The sequence below is a fragment of the Furipterus horrens genome, unplaced genomic scaffold (assembly GCF_987537825.1).
Source record: "Furipterus horrens unplaced genomic scaffold, mFurHor1.1.pri manual_scaffold_9, whole genome shotgun sequence".
NCBI lineage: Eukaryota > Metazoa > Chordata > Mammalia > Chiroptera > Furipteridae > Furipterus > Furipterus horrens.
The window spans coordinates 49,056,023-49,082,157 of NW_028327179.1; the positions used below are offsets into that span (position 1 = coordinate 49,056,023).

The 26,135-nt window shown below is 36.9% G+C and overlaps 1 protein-coding gene across 1 annotated transcript in view; it reads right to left on the bottom strand.

The window, feature by feature from the left end:
* FBXL13 (F-box and leucine rich repeat protein 13) overlaps positions 1–26,135 on the bottom strand; it is a 311,775-nt gene that overhangs the window by 88,340 nt on the left and 197,300 nt on the right. Inside the window, 5 exon segments of the mRNA XM_090286732.1 lie at positions 115–241; positions 1,226–1,345; positions 6,468–6,630; positions 6,729–6,846; positions 7,374–7,472. Coding sequence (XP_090142858.1) covers positions 115–241; positions 1,226–1,345; positions 6,468–6,630; positions 6,729–6,846; positions 7,374–7,472 — 627 coding nt within the window.

Genomic DNA, 26,135 nt, shown 5'->3' on the forward strand with positions numbered 1-26,135 from the left:
TCTAATAATTTAAGAAATAAAAATAGTTGTTATTCTCTCCATTGCTTACAAATGGAAATGATTATATTATAGAAAACAATAAAAGTTATTGAACTGTTCTGAACATTTTTTTACCTCATTAGAGATACCTGTTCCAGAGAGATCTATTGATATTAAGGAGAAGATGTTTATGACATATTCAATTCCTACGTCAGTCACACATTCACAATTTCGTAAATTCAAGTAGTTTAAGTTAGGGCAGCTGAAAAAAAGCAATGTGAAAAATTAATTTTAGCTTTTAATTACACTGTTAGTAACTTTTCACATAAAAATTGTCTGGGAAAGTATATGTTCTATTATGGTTGTCCCAATTTCCCCCCCATTGTTCTCCACTGTCCCGCCTACCCCCACTCCTACAGTCATTCCCCACCCTGTTGTCCATGTCCATGGTTCATTTATGCATGTGATTTCATTTTATATTGCAGTTTCTTATAAGAAAAAATACATAGCATACATATCATGAAATAACACACTGAATGACCACGAAAAGTACAAGGTTAACTTTCTCATTTATCCCTTATGAGTTTGCTACAGGAATTGAGCTTGACCCTTAGTGTACACAAGGGCTCTGAAGAATAGGAAGAATCAAGAATAAACCCACCAGCTAGAACATCCCTCAGGAAATGCTTGAGTAAAGATTTACATAGAGATAATATCCTTGAAAAGTATAGGGAAGTCACTCATGCCTAGATACTCATAACTTCATGAATGACTCTATTTAAAACTTTCTCTACCCTGACCAGTGTGCTCAGATGGTTGGGCAACATGCTGCAAAGTGAAAGGTCACCAGTTCAATTCCCAGTCAGGGCAAAGGCCTGTGTTATGGATTCAGTCCTTGGTCAGGGCACCTATGAGGAGAAGCAACTGAGTGATGTTTCTCTCTCACATCAATGGTTCTCCTCCTCTCTTTCTCCCTCCCTTCCCCTTCTCTCTAAAAATAACTAAATAAAATTAAAAAAAATTTTTTTTCTCTAAGGTGAAGTTAATAAGAAACATCTCATATACAATCAAAAGATTAATTTAATCTCTGATTCCAATGTCTGTTTTTTATTTCACTGAGTATTGGACCAGCTTCTGGGATCACTGATGTTTTCCAAATGGCTTTGAAGATCTAGCTCTGATCTCCCCTATTAGCAAGTATACAATTGCTAATGATATGATGTAAAATATTATTGTTTTTTCATACCGCTCTGATAGTTTCACAACAGAGGTATCACCCAAATGGATACAGTTACTTAAATTTAGCTCTCTTATCCTTGTGCTTGCAGGACCATCAAGAAAGTGCCTTATTCCCGTATCACCAATTCTGTAGGAAACATTAAAAAAAGCTTTACATGTGATTTGACATGTAAGTATATAGAATGCTTATATGATTGTCTAACCACTATACTGTACACTTAAAACTAATGCAAAATGACATTGAATGTAAACTGTAGTTGAAAAATAAAATCTAAAAAATAAAATAAAATAGCAAAACATAATCCATACATTAAAAAAGAGAAAACAAATAAAAACAAAAATATAAAAGATAAGTACAAATAGAACACATAGATGCAAAAAAAGACCAAATATATCAGTTTTATAATAATGATAAATATAATTAAATTGAAAATATTCCCTATTAAAAGACAGAGATTCTCGAAATGGTTTAACAAATAAAATCCAAATTATAAGTAGTATATGGGAAACACATTTAAAATAAAATGACAATTAAAAAAAGAAATTGTGTCCTGGCTGATGTGGTTCAGTGGATTGAGTGTCGGTCTGTGAACCAAAGGGTCATGGGTTCAATTCCCAGTCAGGGTACATGCCTGGGTTGTGGGTTAAGTCCCCAGTTGGGGGCAAGGGAGAGACAACCACACATTGATGTTTCTCTCCCTTTCTTTCTCTCTTCCTTCCCCTCTCTCTAAAAATAAATATATAAAATCTTTTTAAAAAGGAAGAAAGAAATTGCAAAGGTATATTAGGCAAATGTACATAAAATTAATACAGCTGTGACAATTTTACATGGAGTCAAAATATTATGATAGTAAAAGTATTAAATAAGATCATAGGAGAATTTATATTGATTAAAGGTACTACCTCCAGTGAAGATAATGTGGTTGGGTATAGAATTTTGGGGTCATATTCTTTTTCTCCTTGAAATTGTGTAGAGTGAAATTGTGTAAGTATGTTGTGATATGAAAATATATGTGTGTATATGTGTGTGTTATCAAATAAAAATCAGACTTGACTTGGATTTCTCCTCTAAACAGAATTAGCAAACATATGTATTATATAAAAATATAAAGAAAAATAATATAAATATCCATTATAAATATATTTTCTGTTATAGAGGAGAAATCCAATGCCAATCTTATTTGTTTTGGTTATTTTAGTTATGAATTTTTATGCAACATATGATATAACATAAATACAAGGTGAAGCAAAAATAATTAGAGATTCAAAAGAAACGTAATTAAGATATAATTTTGTGATACTCAGCTTTCGACAAACAAAAAAAAAGGACATAAAAACTGAATAATATAATTAATGTAACTTAAATTCCACAATATTTTTCATAATATTTAATATGCTAAAGAACACAACCACCATCTTCCCTGCTGCCATTACCCTTAAGTAAAAAATGTCTCAATTCTAGAAGACAGATATTGCACAGGCCATAATTTTGTATTTTGATGTCATAAAACTAAAAATTAATAACAAAATGTACTGGCTGGTGTGGCTCTGTGGGTTGAGTGGCAGCCTGTGAACTGAAAGGTCACCAGTTCAATTCCTAGTCAGGGCACATGCCTGGGTTATGGGCCACATCCAAAGCTGGGGCTGTGAGAGAGGCAACTGATCAATGTTCCTCTCACACATCAATGTTTTTCTCCCTCTTTTTCTCTCTCCATTCCTCTCATTAAAAATAAATAAAATCTTTTTTAAAAATTAATAACAAAATGACAATTAGATATAAACTACTTGAAAACTTCAATTCATCCTTAATAACTAATTCTTGGATAAAGAGAAAATCATATAAGTATTGTAAAACTATATGTTTTCCAAAATTAATTTATATATTTAATGCAATATCTCAAAAGAATTTTTCTGAAACTTGACGAAATTATTCTAAAGTTTATTCAGAAAACTAAACTGGCTAAGATACCTTACTTAAGACTACTGATAAGGAGAGTCTTATTCTATTCATTAGATATTAAAATGTTATAAAGCAATAATGATAATAATAATAATAGATAACACTTAATGAATGCTTATTATGTACCAGACATTAATTATCTATGTGATCTCACAACAATCCTAAGTATATACTTGGATTTTCCCCATTTTATAGGTAAAATACTGTGCTATATTAGATAGAAGACAGATTAATGAATGGAACAGAAATAGCCTGAAAACTGACATACATACCCGCACATGTATAACTCACACACATGTTATGTGTGTGTATGGATGTATATATGGTTACGTATGTGTACTTGGGTGTGTGTATGTATATACATATATATAAATCTATATTATGATCCATGAGACATCAAAAGTCAAAAGTAAAGAATTATCCAGGTAATGGTCCAAGTTAATTGGTTAATTCATTAATTTTAAACATGGCTGTGCATCAAAAGCATCTGTTTTTTTAGAAAAAAATACATGAGCTCTGGGGTGGGGCTCTGGATGTAGTGTTATTCAGCTCCTCAGGTGATTGTGATGCCCTGGAATTTTTCCTTATCTTTTTGTTACTAATTTCTGATTTAATTACATTGTAGTGAGAGAGTATAGTTTATCGATACCAATAATTTAAAAGTTGTGGAAACTTGCTTTAAAACAGTCCATTTTTTAAAGGATTAATGTGTGGTTGAGAAATGAATATTCTTTGACTCTCAAGCTTATTGTTTTAGGTGTATCTTTTATAGATGAATTTTTAAAATCTAACTGGAAACTCTGATACTAAACCATCTTCGTCTTTTCACCCTATGTTATATTCTTTCATATTTTTTCATCTTTTTATTTTACTCTGCTGTCATGGAAGTGGTTATCTTCCAGTTCTGTACTTCTTTCCTCAGTGAGTTCTAATCTACTGATTAGCCATCCATGAGTTGCTTTGTTTCCATAACTATATTATATTTTTATCTCTAAAAGTTACTTTTAAAAAGTAAATGTAGTCATTTTTATATTTTATTTCCACTTGTATTTTTTGCATTCTTTTTTAAAAAATATTTTATTTATTTACTTTTAGAAAGAAGGGAAGGGAAAGAGAGAAACATCAATCGCCTATTGCCTCTTGTAGCTTCCAACTGCAGACCTGGCCTGCAGCCCAGGCATATGCCCTGACCAGGAATCAAACTTATGACCTTTTGGTTCACAGGCTGATGCTCAATCCACTGAGCCACACCAGCCAGAGCTCCTGCTTGTAGTTCTGATTCCATTATTCATTTCTTCAAACATGTCATACACAGTTACTTAATATTCTACATCTGGTAATTCTAACATATAATTTGCAAGTCAAACATATTTTGCTGTTTCTGGTGACTCCTTTCAGGGTGACTCATATCTTTGTATATTTGATGATCTCTAATTGTGAATACCTATTTATTTTATCTTAACTTGTGGAAATCCTGAAGGCCTAAATAGAAGATACTTTCCTCCAGAGAAGCTTTGAGCTAACTTTTTCCAGAAGCCCTGGGGTGCTAACTGAGAACACTTTGCTCTCCTTGAAGAGGTCCAGACCTTGCAGAAGTCTCAGATTCCACTTTCCCTATCTTCAGTCTTGCTCAGAACTGATTTTCTCAAAAGCAGTATTGAAATGAATATTTATGCTTAGAACAGCTCTACCTTTTATATTTGCTTGTTATTCACTTTTCATCTCAGAAGGTCTGTTCATTAAGAGAGTAGTACAGAGTCAGGATATTTGATATTATATATTTTTATTGCCTTTGGTGGCCTTGCAGTGTATTGATAATATGTTTTGCCAAGGATCTATATTGTTTGTGGCAGTGTCCTTTGAAAGGGTTTTTTAATTATACTACCTGAACCAGAAAATCTCCATTTATTTTAAAATTAGTTGACCCATAGAAGCCTTGATGAAATAGAATGAAATTCTATTTTATTTCACATATTAATACAGATAAAATTAGCTGTTATACACACACATATACACTGTGCTTGCATCATGATGCCAGCTTGCTCATAAGCTTGTAGTCAAAATGCTGGCTGGGGCTTTAATCATGTGGAGACTTGCCTGAGATCAGAGGGTCTGCTTTGAAGCTCACTCACATGGCTGTTGGCCAGAGGTCCAAGTTCCTTGCTGTGCTTTGATTGGGGGCCTCATTTCCTAATCCATGTTTTCTCTATTTCAAATCCTATGTTACCCACTCCCAGGCATATGATGCTTCACCATCTTAATAACAGGGGACATGGGTTGATTTTGTGTAGCTTATTACTCTGACTTGTCTTATGTTTTCCCAAATATTAGCCAACTTCATTAAGGATCAAATGCTATTATTTGTTATTGTCATGGAAACCAATGCAGGCTCTTGTCTGGCAATCGGAAGAATATGCAAAGCAGGGTTGGAGTCTCTGATAGTTCCTTTATTGCAGACATTACAGCATTCTTGCTTGCACCTCCATTGTTCACCACACCCACTGTCGCTCACTGCCTGCTGCTCGCACACTCCCATGGGGGTTCCTGCCCCTTATATACTATGCATAGACAAAGCTGGCTACTAGCCAAAATATGACATCAGTGCTTATGTAACTGCGAGTGCACTGCGCATGTGAATATGATTACTGTCTCTAAGCAGCCCACGCCTGGGTATCCAGGGTGAGGGAGCCTGACAGACTATTTTCTTCACAGTTATCAACTGGACCTATAATATTATAAGAAATTTTCATATGCAAGAGGCTGAGATATTCATTGGGGAAGAGGTTTTTGCAAGAATTTGATCCTTGCCCACCTGAGAATACCAGGGTAGAAGCCCAATAGTAGCCCAGCTGAAGAAAGAGTTTTAGTAAGAACTTACCATCTCTCTGTCTGTCAGCAAACTCACACAGAGGAGAAATCTAACTAGTATCCAATACTGGTTCCTCATAAGCAAGTCTGAAAGTCCATTTGGGAAAAGACCTGTTATCTGAACTAGCTATGAGAACACTCACTAGCAAAGACAGCCCATAAGTATTTCTGTGAATTTATTTAAATCTTAGAAGGGCCCATGATTTCACATCTCCTGAACTTTCCCTGAGAATCTCCCTGCATTCCCATATAAGCTATCTGCGTGCCCCTCCTTTGTGTTATCACAGCACTCTGCACTTAGCTCCACTTGGACTCCTGACTTTCATGTTTGCTCTACTGCCAATGAGCTAGCTCCTTAAGAAGGCCTGGCATATTCCAGATTTTCAGTGTTTGTTGAATATATGATTGAATGACTCATTACCTTACACAATTGGCCAAATTCAACACACTCAGTTTCTTCAAAGGTGAGAGTGACTTGAGGCTACCATCTGTTATTCTCTTGCAGTCCACCATGTAAATGTGATTAATATTTGGATAATGCTTGTCTATAAATTTGAAGCATGCATCAGTAATTCTTTTATTCCCTGTTTAAAATTTTAAAAAAATAGAAAAGACAAGTACTGTATTTAAATTGCCACAAGAGTAAAAGTTAATGCTGAACCACATTTTTAATATCACAGACCTTCAAATCGGATCTTTCTGAGGTTACAAGTAGAAAGAGCTTTGAAAGAACAATCGGAGATATGCGGTGCACCAATGAAAACTACTGATGTAATATGAGGACATTTCTCCACTAAAGCCTTTAGAAGAAAAAAAGATGATTAAATCAACCACAGTACAAGCTTAGCAAAGTAATGAGGTCATTTTTTCTCTCAGTATTTTCAGAAACAGACATATTAACTATTAAATTATTCTTTTACAAAGAAAATGGGGCTTTTCTCAATATATTTTAGTACACTTACATTTAAATAATGCAGAGGAATCAGAATTAATTCATGTTAGGGAAGTATGGAGAAATATGAGAAAATAGAATGCTGAAAAAATCACTACCTTTAGAAGCTTCACATGTAGAGCTAAACTTAAAATTTATGCTTAGACTATCTTATCACTGAAACAAAAATATCCTAACTGTGGAACAAAGTTTCTTAGGGTATTTAAGAATTCAGATGTTCAAATGTGTGTGTATGCACAAATTTTAAGTGATTTTCTTAGGATAAAAAAAAAAAAAACTGATATGAAAAGCCCACTCATTTTTAACTAAGTCAAGCCACTCAAAATATTCATGTCTAATAGGACTGAGAAGAAAATGTACTTTCCAACTGCTTACTTTTACACAGTTGTCTGTCAGAGTTGGCATGTCACTGATGGTCAGATGCATAATTCCAGTGCAGCTGTTTGCAATGTTCCTGAAGCCTTAGACTGAAATCTGAATTGTACAGAGTAGGTAAAAGTAATGGGAGAACCATTAGCATGAAATCTAATAAAACCCTCTGGTAGTAATAACGACAGGTATGTGATGATTTTGCTACCAAGTTATAAAATTGAAGCCATAAAATATGGCAGATATAAGAGGTAAAGAATCAAGTATTTATTTATTTATTTATTTATTATTTAATATTTTATATGTATATATTGTTAAATGATGACTACAATAAGTTTAACATATTATTTGATGTAAAATTTACATGACATAAAATTAATCACTTAAGCCACTAAACCATTAGTAATTTTGTGCAAACATAACCTCTAACAAATTCCAAAACATGTTATCACCTTAAAACAATGACTTTCAAACTTTTCATCTCATAGCACACATAAATTAATTACTAAGTTTCTGCAGCACACCAAAAAACAAATTATAGCCTTGGCTGCTGTGGCTCAGTGGGTTGAGCGTCGGCCTGTGAACCAAGTGTCACTGGTTCGATTCCCAGTCAGGGCACATGACTAGGTTGCATGTCAAGTCCCCAGTTGGAGGCGCGTGAGGCAATCACACAGTGTTGTTTCTCTCCCTCTCCTTCTCTTTTCCCCTCTCTCTAAAAATAAATAAATAAGTAAAATTGTTAAAACAAAAACAAAAACAAATTATATTTTTGCCAATCCGACAAAAAAATAGGTGTAATTTTGACTCACTCACAATGGAAGTTTATTGTTGTGTTGGCTGTTGTCATTTTTTATTTGACAATCTAAGGGAAAAAGGGTCAGTATTCCGACTAAATAGTCAGATATTACTTGTTTTAAAATTCTTGTGGCACATCAGTAAAATCACTGCCCTAAAAGGAAATCCTGTACCAATTAGGCAGTTGATTCCCATTCTTGCCTTCTTCCAGTCCCTGGTAATCAGTAAACTTTGTTGTCTCCATGAATTTACTTATTCTAAATAGTTCCTGTAAGTGGAATTATATAATATGTGGCCTTTTGTATTTAGTTTTTTTCACTTAGCATAATGTTTTTGAGGTTCATCTGTTATGTAGCATGTATCAATCAGCACCTTATTTGTTTTTAAGACTGAATATATATTCTTTTTTTAAGTATATTTTGTTGATTATATTGCTACAGTAGTCCCAATTTTTTCCCTTTGCTCCCCTCTGCCCAGTACCCTCCTTCCCTCCAGCAATCCCACCCCCCTTAGTTCATGTCCATGGGTCATGCATATAAGTTATTTGATTCACCCTTTCCTATATTATTCTTAACTTCCCCCTGTCTATTTTGTACTAACCAATTATGCCTCTTAATCCCTGCACCATTTCCCTCATTTTCCCCCTTCCACACCCCAGCTGATAACCCTCCAAATGATCCCCATACCTACGATTCTGTTCCTATATGGTTTGCTTAGTTGGATTTTGATTTTAGTTTTTAGACTCAGTTGTTGATAGTTGTGAGTTTGTTGTCATTTTAATGTTCATAGTTTTGATCATCTTTTTCTTAAATAACTCCCTTTAACGTTTCATGTAATAATGGCTTGGTGATGATGAACTCCTTTAGCTTTACCTTGTCTGAGAAGCACTTTATCCACCCTTCCATTCTAAATGACAGCTTTGCTGGATAGAGTCATCTTGGTTGTAGATCCTTGCTTTTCATCACATTGAATACTTCTTGCCAGTCCCTTCTTGTCTGCAAAGTTTCTTTTGAGAAATCAGCTGAGAGTCTTATAGGCACCCCTTTGTAGGTAATTCTCTGCTTTTCTCTTGTTGCTTTTAAGATTCTCTCTTTATCTTTAACCTTTAGCATTTTAATTATGATGTATCTTGGTGTGGTCTTCTTTGGGTCTAGCTTGTTTGGGACTCTCTGTGCTTCCTGGACTTATATGTCTATTTCCTTCACCAAATTTGGGACGTTTTCCTCCATTATTTTTTCACATAAGCTTTCAATTTCTTGCTCTTCCTCTTCTCCTTCTGGCACCCCTATGATTTGAATATTGGCACATTTAAAGTTGTCCCAGAAGTTCCTAAGCCTCTCCTCATTTTTTTCAATTCTTGTTTCCTCATTCTATAGTGGTTGAGTGTTTTTTTTCTTCCTTATGTCCAAACCATTGAATTGAATCCCTATTTCCTTCCCTTCACCATTGGTTTTGTGTGGATTTTCCTTCATTTCATTTAGCATAGCCTTCACTTCTTCCCTAACGCGTTTGCCATATTTAAGCATATCTGTCAAGCCTGTGAGCATTTTTATCACCAGTGTTTTGAACTCTACATCTGATAGGTTGGCTATCTTCCTGTCTGTTAGGATGGCTATCTCCTCATTGCTTAGTTCTCTCATTGAAACCTTGATTCATTCCCTCTTTTGGGCCATGCTTCTTTGTCTCCTCATCTTGACAGGCTCCTGTGTTTGTTTGTGTCTTAGGTAGTTGTCCCTCCTGTTACTTTGTAAGGGGTGGAGCTTTAGGTATTCACCTGCACAGGTGACCCGTTTCACCACGTTGTGGCAGTGTGTGTGGGGGAGGGGTCTGAGAGGGAACGATGCCACTTGTTCACCTCTTACCCCTTATCCAGGCACTTTTCCCACTTCTGTATGAGACTGGTGCCTCTCTAGCTGTTGCCCTGACCATCATTCCCATATTAGGTGGATCTGCAGAAGTTCTAGGACCATGGGGGTTCTTTAAACAAGTGGATTATACTGAGAGACTGGCAGTTTCTTCCTCTGTCCCAACCGCAACTGGTTGGCACAGTCAGAAACAATGAGGCTTTAATTACCCCAGAACTGAAACTATGAGCTGTTCAGTCTGTTCTGGTGCTAGGAGCGCTCCCCAGGTGTCCCTCCCTACTTTTTAAAACATGTGACTTCAGTTCCACCAACCTGTTGCTGCCCCCACTGCTGCTGCCGCTGCCACACCATGTCCTCTCCATTCTGACTCTGCACCCCCTACCTGTCTGGATGAGTATTTATTCTTTATATCTTGGTTTGTTGGACTTCCATGTAGCTCAATTTTCTGAAACTTCTGATTATCTCTAGTTTTGAGGTAGTTGTATTCCTTCTTAGTTGTGGAGGGAGAGGCAGCATGTCTGTTAGGCCTCAATCTTGGCCAGAAATCTGAATATATTTTCTATTGTATGAATATACCACATTTTGTTTATCCATCCATCTACTGATAATATGTGGGTTATTTCCATCTTTGGGATTTTTTATTTTATTTTGAGAGTATATTTATTAAAGCGGGGGACAGTTTGTTCATTAGATTTTACATATGATGAAATAATATATTTGTCTTTCTGATTGGCTTATTTCACTTAGCTTAATACTCTCCAGGTCCATCCATGCTCTTGCAAAGGGTAAAATTGTCTTCCTTTTTATGGCCTAGTAGAACAATAGTTGTTTTATCCACTCTCTGTTGATGGACATTTGGGCTGCTTCCAAATGTTGGCAATTGTATTTAATGCTACAATGAACATAGGGATGCTTATATTCTTTTGAGTTAGTGTTTCAGGTTTCTGGGATAAATTTCCAGGAATGGATTTACTGGGTCATAAGTCAGTTACATTTTTAATTTTCTGAGCTAACTCCATACTGCTTTCCAAAGTAGCTGCATGAATTTGCATTCCCACCAACAGTGCAAAAGTGTTCCCCTTTCTCCACATACTCACCAGCACTTGTTGTTTATTGATTTACTGATGTTAGCCTTTCTGACAGGTGTGAGGTGATATCTCATTGTGGGTGTTTTTTGCATTAAAAAAAATTGTTGTTCTTATAGAGGTGTCCCAATTTTTCCCCCATTGCTCTCCCCTGCCCTGCCCACCCTCCACTTCCAGAGTCAACCCCCACCCTGCTGTCCATGTTCATGGGTCATTTATACATTTTTCTTGACTATACCATCTTTTGGATATTTTAAATAGTGCTGTTATTAATATGCATATACATCTATTTGTTTCAGTACCACTTTTGAATTAATAGTGGAATTATTGGGTCACATGGTAATTCTACATTTGACCTTTTAAGAGACCACCAAAATGTTTTTCTATAGTGACTGCATCATTTTATGTTCCTACCAGCTTATTAATCATTTGTATATCTTCTTTGGGAGAATATCTATTCAATTTACTTGCTAATTTTAAATTGGATTATTTGCCTTTTTTGTTGAGTTGTAAGAGTTCCTTATATATTCTAGATACTAGACCCTTAGATATATGACTTGCAAATATTTTTCCTATTGTTTAGGCTGAGTTTTAAAATAATATCCTTTGATATATAAATTTTTAATTTTGATGAAGTCTAATTTGTCTATTTTTGTTGTTGATATTGTTTATGCCTTTGGTATTCTAGCTAAGAATCCATTGCCAAATCCAAGGTCATGAAGATTTATCCCCAGTGTTTTCTTCTAAGTTTTATCATTTTAGCTCTTATATTTAGGTCATTGGTCCATTTTGAGTTAATTTTTGCATATGGCATGAGGTAGGGGTCCAACTATATTATTATAATAATAATTATTATTATTTTTTGTATGCATATATCCAGTTGCCCAGCACCAATTGTTGCGGAGATTATTCTTTCCCCATTGAATGGTCCTGGCAGTTTGTCAAAAATCAACTGGCCATAAAAGTATAGGTTTATTTCTGGACTCTCAATTCTATTCCTTTGATGTGTATGTCTATCCTTATGCCAGTACTACATTCTTATGGTTGCTGTAGATTTGTGGTACTGCTTCCTTTCTTTCAACCATTATTATTCATTTTAATGGGAGCAGCAGTGGTGGAGAGTGTTCAAAATAATGACTAATCAAAAGATCAAATATATTTTCCTATGATGAATTACCTTAAAATTACTTGTTATTTAGGCTTTATTTCCTATAACAAATGAACAGGATGGGAAATCAGATGATGTTCAGATTCAGTAATGGGAAACTGAGACTCTACCCAGGAATAGGCAGCAGAGGAAACAACCCTGCAGAATCTTCTTCACAATAACATGACAGGGAGAAACAAAAAAGAACAGCTACAGTGAACCTCTTGGGAGACCTTGGAGACTTCATGTGTACCATCTTGCACTAAAGGTGGCTTCCAAGATTCCGTCATTAGAACCTCCCCTATTTGAAAAGGACTAGTAAGGGTTATAAAATTGAGTGCTACACCCTCAGAACAACCACAGCTTATCTCAAATGTCACTGCTTCAGGAAGTGACCCTGACTCTTAGATTAGGCCAGGTTGTCTTTATACATTTATAGCACTGATTATCATAACTATAATTAAATTAATTTTATGGTTAGTTGTTGAACTAAGTTTTCTATACTCCAGCTTCCAGCAGAATGCCTATTGTACTACCTAAATAGATAATCAGGCAATATTATTACATGAACAAATGGAAGAATGCATGAATGAATAATGAGATCCGTGTGTTTTAGGTAGGTTCTGCTGCCCAGCAGACACTGACATGTGAATGCCAAGTCAAAGGGAAGGGGAATCCCTTGAAAGTAGGGGAATGAGTATGCAAGCTTGAGTCAATGCAGAAACCAAGTCCTTATATGGCAGTATTTTTTTTTTTTTTTTGCTATGCTCTGAATGTGTGTTCCTTCCCCAGTTCCCCAAATTCGTATGTTGAAATCCTAAACCCCAGAGATTATTTTATTAGGTGTGTCCTTTGGGAGGTAGTTTTGGGCTCTGACCTCATGAATGGGAATAGTATTCTTCTAAAAGAGGTCCCAGGGAGATCCCTCACTATAACCCACTGTGTAAGGTTACAGAGACAAGGTGCTGTCCAGGAACCAAGAAGTGGACCCTCACCAGACACTGAATCTGCCAGCACTCTGATCTTGCACCTTCCAGCCTCCAAAACTGCAAGAAATAAATGTTTGTTGTTTGCAAGCTACTCAGTCTATGGTATTTTGTTATAGCAGCCTGAATGGCCCAAGATACTTGGACAATTTTTTCAAAATGGCTTTTGGGAAATATGTTTCTAAAGCCTGAACAGTGTTACTATTTTGGCCCTGGCATTTGTTTTACAAAATTATCCTAGGGATGTAATGCTGCACACAGAAAATTATATATAGGGATTTTCATTGCAAAATTCCATAATATTGAAAAAATGATACCAAACTAAATCTCCAATAATAAGAAATAAGTTAAGTAAACTGTGACAATTCTTATGATGGAATGTAATACAGTTATTACAAACAATATTTTAGGAGAATAACTCAGAACATGATATAGAATATATAAACCTATGCTGCTCAATGTGTGCTCTACAGACCAGCAGAATGAGCATTATTATTCAGGAGGTTGTTAGAAATGTAGAATCTTAATCCACCACCTACTAACACAGAGGCTTCACTTGAACAATGTTCCTAGGTGACTTACATGCACATTATAGTTTGAGATGTGTTAACCATGAGAAAATGAGTGAGCAAAAGAATGGGGGTAAGAGTATTAGTATATTAGTCAGGGTTCTCCAGAAAAACAGAACTAGCAGATGACAGGCTGGAAATTCAAGAAGTTGGTGCAGTCTTGAGTCTGAAATCTATAGGCTGGAACTCAGGCAAGGTTTCTGTTTCAGTCTTGAGGCAGAGTTAGTCCTTCAGGAAACCTCAGTCTTTGTTCTTTAGGTCTTCAACTTATTGGATGAGGTCCATCCACATTATGGAGGGTAGTTTGCTTTACTCAAAGTCTACTGACTTAAATGCTTATTACAGCTAAAAAAAAAAACCTTCATGACAACATCTACACAGGTGTTTGACCAACAACCAGACACCATAGCTTAGCCAACTTGACACATAAAATGAACCATCATAGTAGTAAATGCACCAAAATATTAACAGTAATCATCTCTAAGGTGTGGATGGTTTCTGTGCTTTTCAAACTTCCTACAATAACCATGTATTAGAAGAAAAAAGGAAAGAGCATCTTTTGGGAAAAGAAAATATAAGGAAGCTCTTGGGCAGTTTTGAATAATCTGCTGTGGACTTCTTCTTGCACGGTAATATTAAGTACAGGTTTGGGGGAGCTCTGCATTTAGTCCTTCTACTATAGTCCCTGACTTTTCACTGTAGACATGTTGGACCTCCTGTTTATAACAGAATCTTTTCACCTTTGTTTTAAGAACTTCACAAACCAGGCTGGCTCACTCAGCTTTTGCCTGGCCCTTGGTATTGAATCCTGCATGATTGCACACTGGCAACCTAGAGTTCTTTCTTAAACCTGAGCCAGGTTGCCTAAGACAAAAGATCTAGATATTTCTTTCACAGTGACAGTACAGGTAGGGGTCCCTAGTAGTAACATTTTGGCACTGGTCTAATTGTGGGTATAGTACAGAATACATGGATATCTCTGAGATATTGTGGATTAAGTTCCAGAGCACCACAATAAAGTGAATATTACAACGAAGAAAGCTACACAATACTTTGGTTTCCCATTGCATATAAAATGTACATATCTTAATTTAAAATACTTTTTTTGCTAAAAAGTGTTGACCATCATCTGAATATTCAGCGAGGTGTAACCTTTTGGCTGATGAAGGGTCTTGCCTCAATGTTGATGGCTACTCATTGGTCAGGATGGTAGTTGTCAGAGTTTGGGGTGGCTGTGGCAATTTCTTAAAATAAGATAACAATAAAGTTTGCTTCATTGTTTGATTCTTCCTTTCATGAATGATTTCTCTATAGTATGCAATGCTATTTGATAGCATTTTACCCTCAGTAGAACTTTTTTCAAAATTGTAGTCAGTCCTCTCAAACACTGCCATTGCTTTATCAACTAAGTTTATGTAATACTCTAAATTCTTATTTGTCATGTTAACTCTCTCCACAACCTCTTCACCAGGAGTAGATTCCATCTCAAGAAACCAGTTTCTTTGCTTATCTGTAAGAAGCAACTCCTCACCTCTTAAAGTTTTATCATGAGATTTCAACAAGTCAGTCACATCTTCAGTCTCTACTTCTTCTTCCACCACAGCTGCTTTTACTTTTTCCACTGAAGTGTTGACCCATCAGAGTCATCCATAAGGGTTGGAATCAACTTCTTCCAAACTCCAGTTATTTTGACTTCTTCCCATGAATCATGAATGTTCTCAATAGCATCTAGAATGGTGAATCCTTTTCAGAAAGTTTTAAATTTACTTTTCCCAGATACATCAAAGGAATCACAATCTATGACAGCTATAGACATAAAAATGTATTCCTTAAATAATAAGACTTAAAAGTCAAAATCACTCCTTGATCCATGAGCTGCAGAATGGATATTGTGTTGACAGACATGAAAACAACATTAATCTTATTGTATATCTCCATTAGAGCTTTTCAGTGATCAGGTACATTGTCAATAAGCAGTAATTTTTTTAAAAATTATTAATTATTTGTTTATTTGTTTGTTTATTTATTTATTTTTAGAGAGAGGGGAAAGGAGAAAGAAAGGGAGAGAAACATCACTGTGTGGTTGCCTCTCACTTGTGCCCCCAACTGGGGACCTGACATGCAACCTAGTCATGTGCCCTGATTGGGAATCAAACAAGCGACACTTGGTTCACAGGCGGACACTCAATCCACTGAGCCACAGCAGCCAGGGCCAGCAGTAATATTTTTAAAAGAATATTTTTCTCTGTAGCAAGTCTCAATAATGGGCTTAAAATATTTAGTAAACCATGTTGTAAACAGATGTGCTGTCATATAGGCCTTGTTGTTTCATTTGTAGAGCAGAAGCAGAACATATTTTGCATAATTCTTAAGGAACCCAAGATTTTTGGAATCATAAATGAACATTGGCTTTACCTTAAAGTCACCAGCTACATTAGGCCCTAACAAGAGAGTCAGCCTATCCTTTGAAGTTTTGAAGCCAGACGTTGACTTCTCCTCTCTAGCTGTGAAAGTCCTAAATGGCATCTTTTTCCAACATATGGCTGTCTGTCTATAGTGAACATCTTTTCTTTAGTGTAGCCACCTTCATTCGTTACCTTAGCTAGATCTTCTGGATAACCTGCTGCAGCTTCTACATCAGTACTTACTGCTTTAGCTTGCACTTTTACGTTAGGGAAACAGCTTCTTTCACTAAACCTCATCAAGTAATCTCATCTAGCTTCAAACTTTTCCTTCACAGCTTCCTCACCTCTCTCAGCCTTCATAGAATTGAAAAGAGTTAGGGCCTTGTTCTGGATTAGGCTTTGGTTTAAGAAATTGTTGTGGTTGGTTTGATCTATCCAGAACATTAAAACTTTCTCCATATCAGCAATAAGGACATTTTGCTTTTTATTGTTCCTGTGTTCACCAGAATAGCAGTTCAAATTTCCTTTAACAACTTTTACTTTGCATTCACAACTTGGCTGTTTGGCCCAAGGAGCCTAGCTTTCAGCCTGTCTCAGCTTTTCACATGCCTTCCTTACTAAGCTTAATCATTTCTAGCTTTCCATATAAAGTGACAGACATGTGACTTCCTCTCACTTGAACACTTAGATAGCATTGTGTAGTTGTAAATTAGCCTAATTTCAATATTTTTATGTCTCAAGATACAGGGAGAGCCAAGGGAGAGAGAGAGAGGCAGGGGAATGAGCAGATAGTGGAGCAGTCAGAACACATACAACATTTATTAAGTTCTCCATCTTGTATGGGTGTGATTAATGGTGCCCCAATAATTGCAATAGTAGCATCAAAGATAACTGATCATAGATCACTATAACAAATATAATAATAATGAAAAATTTTGAAATATTGTGAGAATTACCAAAATATGACACAGAAAAATGAAGTGAGCAAATATATTGGAGTAATGGAGCTGATAGACTTGCTTGACACCAGGATTTCCACAAACCTTTAATTTGTAAAAAAAAAAAACAAAAACAAACAAAAACACCAATATCTGCAAAGTGCAATTAAAGTGAAGCACAACCAAATGAGATATGCCTGTAACAAACAGTCTCCCAGAGCTATAATGGCACTCGACAACTCAGAGGCCTTGGCCCAATTTCCATTTCAGAGTATTTCTTAGTCTTCTAACACCCCACTAGGGCATCTACAGAAGTATAGGAAAACATGAACTCTTACCACATTATCAAACACTGAAACTTACAGTTAACCCAATGCCAGAATATGGGAATGGTATTTTTTATCTGTAAGGGTTACAGTAGAACTGGATTGAAAAAAACAGGTAGGTTAGAGTGTGGGAGGCAGACCGTCTCACACCTGCCAGTTGGAAATAGAAGCTGTGACATTCTCTCTGGAAAGCCAATAGACATTAAATGCTCTTAAAAATGTTTACGCTCTTTCACCAGTAATTTCCCACTAGAAATCTATCATCATCATTACTAAAAGATATTGAATATTTTCTATGTGACAGGCATTTTTCTAAGGACTTTCCACATCTCATTACATTCTCACAATTCAGTGTTTTCATAAGGAAATATAAATTTATATAGATAATGTTTTATTGTAGGATTTATTACAATAAGAGGATTGTAAAGTGCTAAAATGTCCATTAAAGTTAATATTTAAAATTATATTTAGTGAGAGAAAAATACTTATAATATTGTATAAAAAATCAGTGTTTGAGCCCTGGCCAGCTTGTGGTTCAATCCCTGGTTGGGGCACGTATGGGAAGCAACTGATTGATGTTTCTCTCTCTCTCTCTCTCTAAAATCTGTAAACATATCCTTGGGTCAGGATTTTTTTTTAAATCAGGATTTGAAATTGATTGTAGATATTATCTGATTTTGTTTTTAAAAATGTGTCACATGTAAACAGAAAACTAGAAAGACATTTGTTATCTTTTGATACTAGGATTGTGGATGATTTTTATTTTCTTTCATATAAGTTTTGTGTTTTTAACAATTTAGTTAATAAATATATATTCTTTTTCATCATAAAAAGTTTTTAAAAAGGGAAGAAGAAGGACATTCAGTTCTCCTCACAGAGAAGGGCTCTAGTCATGTCCCTGGAGAAATCTAATGTGTGCTAGAAATTAGCACCTCTGAGTACTTCTGCTCTAGAATATGGTACTTTTAATTTAATGAAAAGCCAATACACTGTGCCAAAACATATCCTGCCTCCTGCTGGATGATTACAAAGACTTTTTGGTAAAGTTCAGGAAAACATATATGGAATCCCTCTTTCTCTCACTCTTTCACCATAGACTGAAAGACAAAGTTGCTGATCAGAAGACCCAGAATGTTCTATGAGAGTATAAGATGAGCTCAATAAACCCAACAGGGTTTATAATAGCTACCATTTAATTAATACTTACTGTGTGCCAAGTACTCTTTTAGGCAATTTTCATATACTAGTATACATTTTTTCTGATATACCTATTAGGTAGGTATATTATTATCTCCATTTTTACAGATGAGAAAAATGAGGTCCAGATCAATTAAGTACATGTCCAAGATCATTTAGATCATAAATAGTGGAGTGAGCATATGAATCCAGGCAGTTTGGCTCCAGAGTATGTACTCTTAAACATCAAATTACACTGCCTCTTAAGAAGATCAGCTTATATTACTGTACTTAGGAAGCAAAAGACCGAGACTTCCAGTCAAGATTGCAGTACAGGTAAACACAGCTTGCCTCCTTGCACAACTACAACAAAATTGCAACTAAAATATAGAACAACCATCACTCAGAACCATCAGAAATCAAGTTGAATGGAAGTCCAGCAACTGCAGAATTAAAGAAACCAAATCCACCCAGATTTAAAGGGGGGATGGAAGGGCAGAATGGGCTGGTTCCACATCTGTGTGTGGTGGGCAAAATTTTGGGAGAGATATCACAAAATCAAGTAGTCCCAGACCCAAACAGGTCCTCCAGCCCAAGGTTCCAGTGCCAGGAAGATAAGGACCCATAATTTCTGGCTACAGAAACCAGTAGGGATTCAGCTGGCCAAAGAAACTTCTAGAGTCCAAAACAGTTCCCCTTAAAGAACTTACACACAGACTTAGATTCACTCTCTCTAAGCTCTAGCACGGGATAGCAGTTTGAAAGTCACCATTAGCATACATGGAGGAACTGAAATGTCTGGCATCAAGGTGGGAGCTGGGGGACAACAGCTATCTCCTAGACAGAAAAGCATGCAAAACCAGTGTCCCTTTTCTGAGCCCTCTCCATGCCATGTCTGAGACTTCATCAATCTGGCTAACACTATTTGTTTCACACTAGAGATCCCCTGAGACTGTCCCACTCAATTTACAGCTGTTAACAGGGACTTTTCCATATGAATGGCTGGCTCATCTTGTCTCATGCTTCACAACTTCCTAGATCCTCTCAAACAAGCAACAGCACACCTCAGTGAGCCTCCAGTCTCCATACCTCTTGCAGAGTGGTCCCAGGCCCAGCACTAGCAGCAGCTATCTCAGATTGCTTTATAGTTCATGTAGGGTGGCCCTGGTCAAAAGATAGATGGGGGATGACTTTGGTCTGCACCACCTGGGAAATCCCAGGGCCTGCATGCCCAGTGGACAGCTATAGACCACATCAAAGCAACACCACCCTGGCCCTGCCTAGCTGATCCTCCATGGATGGAGGAGGCTGGTGGTGAGTGGTCATAGCCAATCCTTTCAGCTGATTGGCCAGGGAAAAAATCCCTCTGATTGATCTGCCAACAGCAACCATGGCTCAACTACAAGAGGAGGGTGTACTCAGCCCACATGAAGGGCTCACTTCAAGTACCCAGCTAGGGTGATAGGGGAGGCTGTGCCACTGGACCCTACAGGACACTTATTACTTTAGGTCTCACTACCAAGACACAGAGTCAAAGCAGCTCTACATAATACACAGGAAAAAAAACAAACAAACAAACACAGGGAGGCTGCCAAAATGAGAAGATAAACATGGCCCAAATGAAAGAAGAGATTAAAACTCCAGAAAAAGAACTAAACAAAAGGGAGATAAGCAATCTATCAGTTGCAGAATTCAAAACACTAACTATAAGGATGCTCAAGGAACTTAGTGAGGACCTCAACAGCATAAAAAGATCCAGTCAGAAATGAAGGACACACTAATTGAAATAAAGAACAATTTACAGGGAAACAAAAAAAGAGTAGATGAAGCCAAGAATCAAATCGATGATTTTGGAAAATAAGGAAGCAAAAAACAATCAGAACAAGAAGAAAAAAGAATCCAAAAAGAATGAGTATAGTGGAAGCAAAGGACCTCTCACCACTGGACTCCAGAGAGACACCTGCTGCCTTGATTCTTCACTCTTTGATCCAGATCATATTGCTTCTGTATTAGTCAGTGTTCTTCAGGGAAGGAGAACCAGTAGAAGAGAGAGATAGATTAGATAGATGATAGATAGATAGATAGATAGATAGATAGATAGATAGATAGATAGATAGATAGACAGACAGATAGATATATAGATAATTAAGAAATTAGCTCACACAATTATAGAGGCAAAGAAGTCCCAAGATCTGCAGTTGATAAGCTGGAGACCCAGGAGAGCTGACAGTATTGTTCCAGTCTGAATATAAGTCTGAAGGCAGAAAACTGAAGTCCTAGTTTGAAGACAGTCAAGCAGAGAGAGTGAATTCTCCATTACCCATCTTTTTATTCTGTTCAAGGGAAACAGAATGAGGCCCATCCATACTGAAGAGGGCAATCTACTTTACTCAGTTTATAAATTTAAATATTAATCTCATCCAAAAACACCCACACTGACAAACCTAGAATGTTTAACCAAATAATTGGGCACCCCATGGCACATTCAAGTAGATACATAAAATTAACCATCACAGCAACTTTGGAAACTTTGGATATTGATGTTTCCTAAGGCTCATGGTTGATGCTGTTTGCTCTTGCCTGTTTTGCCTGGCTGATCATCTGAGATTACCTGGCCACATTTTTTATGCAGAACAGCATATTTGAGACCACCCACCTTATCTGGCACCACTAACTGCCCTTAACGAGACATAAATAAAAAGAAAGTCTTAAGACCTTATTGTTGCCTCACACTGTTGCATTAAAAAAGAAACCTTCAAGCCCTTAAATCCCAAATATTTAATTAGGGCATTTCAGTTTCTTAAAGATAAATTACTAAATTGATGGGGAAATAGTCCTTTTTTAATGAATGTATTATGAGTGTTATTTAACTTGTGTATCTTAAATTTTATTACTCAACTCATGTGGCATTGTGAAAAGTCGTGTTTTTCAGCAATGTTAGAGTTCTCACAAAGTGAATGTGATTATACAATGTTATAAAAAGTCTTAGCTTATAGCTGACTCCTTATACATAATGACATACTACAAAATGGCTGGTGGTAGGAATAGCAGGAGGAGAAGAAGCCTATTCCAAAAAGCTCAGACTTCTCCTATAGATTGAGGTAGCCTCCACAAGATGAGAAAATAAAAATTCAAATTCTTTGATTAATTTTCCCTAGATTATAAATAGATAAAAAGCAAGAATACAGATGTTAAAACGCTTGATCCAGTACTCCTTTTGATTAACATTCTTCAATAGTTGTTGCATTCCAGTATTCAGTTGATCTCTCTGCTCTTTTACTGACCTTGTACCTCCCTCTGCTTCTCTAATAATCTAATCAAGCCTCAACTATTCCTCAGGTTCTAATGACTCCAGCCGTAACCTGTTACTTTTCTTCCATTAACCTTACAAATCTATAACTATTTTAGTCCATAACTCTTCCCTATAATCTATTCATGTCTTGTTTCCTCCAAATAGATGATTTTGTATTCTTTTTTTAAAACTTCTTACCGTATTGGACAACGACTAAGGGCTGAATTAATTAAATTCAGGAGTAAGACAAATAAAGCTCGGGAAAGAGTACAGAACTGGGTCATGGACAAGACTGAAAATGATTCAGGTAAAAGGTAAAATACAAGCAAAGGCAAAGCAGTGGGAGCACTAGGCTTAAGTAAAGTGGCAAGAACACTCTTGGGATGAATAAGAAAAGTTTAGTAGGCAAGGAGGAAGAGAAAGCTAATGGGAAACCCATAAGACAAGAATGAGGTATTTTGTATTATACTGCCATGGATTCTTGAATACATTTTCCATACATACTCCCAGAAAAAAGTCCAGGGGAGATAAATAAACATTATAAATCTGGAGAATAGAGAATTTGGAAAGAATGCTTGTCTTGGAGTCAGTTAGCAGAGCTGGGTTTGAGACTGGTTTTCCTCTTTCTCATTTATCACAAAAGGCAACTCAACCTCTCTGATGCTTAGTTTTCTTGTCTATAAAGTGGGTATAATAATGTTACAGGGTGGAAAAAGGCCATCCCAAAAATGCTCCATATCCTGTGATTTGGAGAATGGGGGATGGGACTCAGGTGAGCACAGCCATTTTTCCTGAGAGGCCTTTGCATATCTATAGCCAATAGCTAATGTCTTAGTTATGCAAATGGCCATGGCCTTCCAAAGTGCCAAGGAAATAGGGGGTGCTTTGACCACAGAATGGTGACAAAAGAGCTTACAGAGCCTGGCAAGGTTCTGCTAATGGCCAGAACCGGTTACCCTGCCCATTGGTCAGGGATTTAAAAATAAGGCGGGAGCCATTTGCAAGGAAAGAAAACCACGCAGCTTTGAAAAGAGAAAAACCATGCAGTTTGAAAGGGAGAAAGCCATGCTGTTTGAGAGAAAGAAGAAGCAGTTAAGCAGTTTGTAGGGGTAATTCAGCCCTGGGGCCTGGGTTAGTAAGAAAGCCAGCATGCTGCTGTTTTGATTGTGCTGACTTCAGCTGACTCCTAAGCCGCCGAGGACTCCACCTTGCAGACCTGGACTTTTGGACTTTCGGAACTTGGGGCATGCAGAAAGGACTCTGTTAAAACCTGGACTTCACCATGATCTAGTACAACATGGCGCATGTTTTCCTGGAGTATTATAAAGAGGCTGAGGACATCATACCCCAGATCCTGAAGGAGAGAGCTGGCAGATAAGGGATAGGGAACTTCTGGGTTTTGGCTTATAGCCTTTTGGGGAGCAAGGGAAATGTTGGGTCCCCAGGGGGAATGGGACTCTGAGCAGGTTGCTCACAGCCTCCCCGCCCCAGGTTGAAATATTGTAAAAAGACCTGTTTTCCTCAATAGTAACCGTTGAGTTTTACACCATGGCACCATGTGAAAGAACCCCATTTTGCTCAGTAACTATAATACCTATTTTAGGAGATTCTTGGGAAAACAAAATGGGTAGTTAACACAGTGTCTGGTGTGAATGTTGGGTACCAGTTTTCCTGTTGCTGTTCCCAGTGCATTGTGCTGCCACAGAAAAATAAACATTCAAGAGCTAGAGGTAGAGGACCTTGAGAGACCATTCTAACACCTCCTTCACATTGCAAACATAAAGAAATGGTATTCAGAGATGTTGGGTGATCCTTATATATTCAACACTGTGTGTCCCCAGTGTTGGACCTAGTGTTAAACACGGAGTGGATGCTCCATGAGTGCTGAATGGATGAACGAATGGTCTTGAGTCACAATGTTGGTGGCAGAGCCATGGCTAAAGGCTCTCTACCCCCATTAAAATACACAGCTGCAAGGATGAGAACAGTCTTTTTTTTTTAACAGAACTTTAAAGTTACTCCCCTTTATCTCAGACCATAGTCCATTACCCTAGCACTAGCATCTCCAATGATGGCTTCCCCCAAACAAACAACTTTTTCTCTCTTGCTGTCTTAGAAGCATGTTCCTGACAAGATTTCCTGAACAAGAGGAAAAAAAATTATAGCAATAATCAGCCACAGCTGAGTGATTCCTTGAACTGTAGCCAAAAACTTAGTACTATCAACCAATAAGATTATATCCAGAAAAGGGGGTCAGGGAGACCTCTGAGAAAGAGCTTTTTAGTTTTTTCCTGGCATAAAATGCTTAGTTCTCTACACAGTTTATTTTAGGATATCCAAAAAGATGCTTGGCTGATATTTTATGACTCAGATATTCCTGCCAGAATCTTCTAGCCAACCAACTATTAGCTGTCCTTACTTTTCACTGAAATAATAGGATATGAACCTGAAATTAAAGGAAAAAAGCAAAATATTTAACTACGTTAAAATACTAGGTCTTGCTACATTTGATATCTGTCCATTTTCTGTGTAGGATTCTTACAAAACTTGGATCTCGTCTCTGTTTAGTTGTAAGGTGATTTTTTGGCTTTAATTTTGACACCCGCTGGAGCCCTGCCACTCTGCTCTTTGCTGGTTAAGCTTTCATTGGTTAGGAAGTTGGGCAAATTGGCTTCATCAGTGGTGTTCCCATCTCAAGTCCCAGTGAACAGTTACAGCTCCTGGTGGGGGCAGAGAAGCTTTGGTGGTCACAGGCAAATTCTCTCCAACTGACTCTGGGGGTCCCAATCCATCAGCACAACAGGATAGAGCTGTCTGTGAAGCAAATAAGTTGTAAGCGGGCCCTAGGAAGTGAAGACCAAAGTGTTGAGCACCAAGGACTAGCTCAGATCCCTCTCTGCTGCTCAACGGTGGTAAAAAAAAGGAAGGGGCTTACCTCAGTGAGAATAACATCTTACCAAGCTTCCACTTTCTACTCCTTTTTCACAACATTGTCTCTGAATCAATTAGCTCAGCAACAAAGAAAAAATATATATATATAATTATATATATATATATATATATAATAAATATATATATGGCAAAACCCTCTATAACAGCTAGAAATATCCATCTTAGGTAAACATGGCTCAAGTTGTGTTCCTGTACAATTTTCAGCTGCTTCTCTCATTCTACAGTGCTTCAACCAATGACTAATGGATAATGTAATGACTTTAGTCATCTCCATATATCCTTCAAGGCCTCTTAGTGACCCTAAAGAAGGCTGGCTTAGCCAGGAGGATGAACTGTTGGAGAAAAACAAAGATTTCTCCCAAAACATTATGAAACATTCAGTTTTATTGCATTCAAATACGCCACAGCATCTTCAACAGCAATACTTCCAGGATCTGTGCTGAGAGAACTTGAAAAGCTTTTAAATATTGTGTCCTCTGTAGTGACAGGAAGAGAGGCCTAGTTAATCCCTTCTGAGGTCCTGCTATTCTCTTTCTTTGGGTGATCCTGTACTTCCTAGTCTGTATATTCTTCATGGCCAGCCTCTCTTCTACGTTCACTAATCTACTTCTCCCAGGTAGCCCTCCCTGACCACTTCAGGCAAAGCTGTTTCTTCCTCTTACATCTCACAGCACCAAAGACCACAGCCCAAACTGACCCTTCCCAAACTTCATTACTCTTGTCTAGAGTACATTCTCTTGTTATTTTCCTCACCCAAGGGTCAAATTATGCACAGCTTTCCCTGTATTATAAGGGAGATTTACCTCCTTTTTAAATGAGAGAATCACAACTGTAATACTTTCTTTTTGTAACAGAAAAAGAGAGCTACTTGATTTGTCTAGATTTATTGAGCTAAATTGTAGCTTTATAGCTGCAATTTTAACCACAGGCTTCACCCAGGTCCAAAAAGCTAAGTAGAATTTTGTGAACAGTACATGAAATTCTGTGTGTAAGACACTTCCTAAGACAGGGAATAGAGAAGAAATTAAAGTATGGTTTTTTGTAAAACATTTAAAAATTTTTCAAACAGTTTTTCAGGAGTGGGAAACATAATCTTAGTCCTTTGAGACTCATCATTTGTCATATGATTCTTAAAAATCTAAAAATTATTGCCAAATATTTCATATTTTTACTACTTAATACAATAAACATTTTTATACATTTGGCCTACAAAGAGATTTCATTAAGTTATG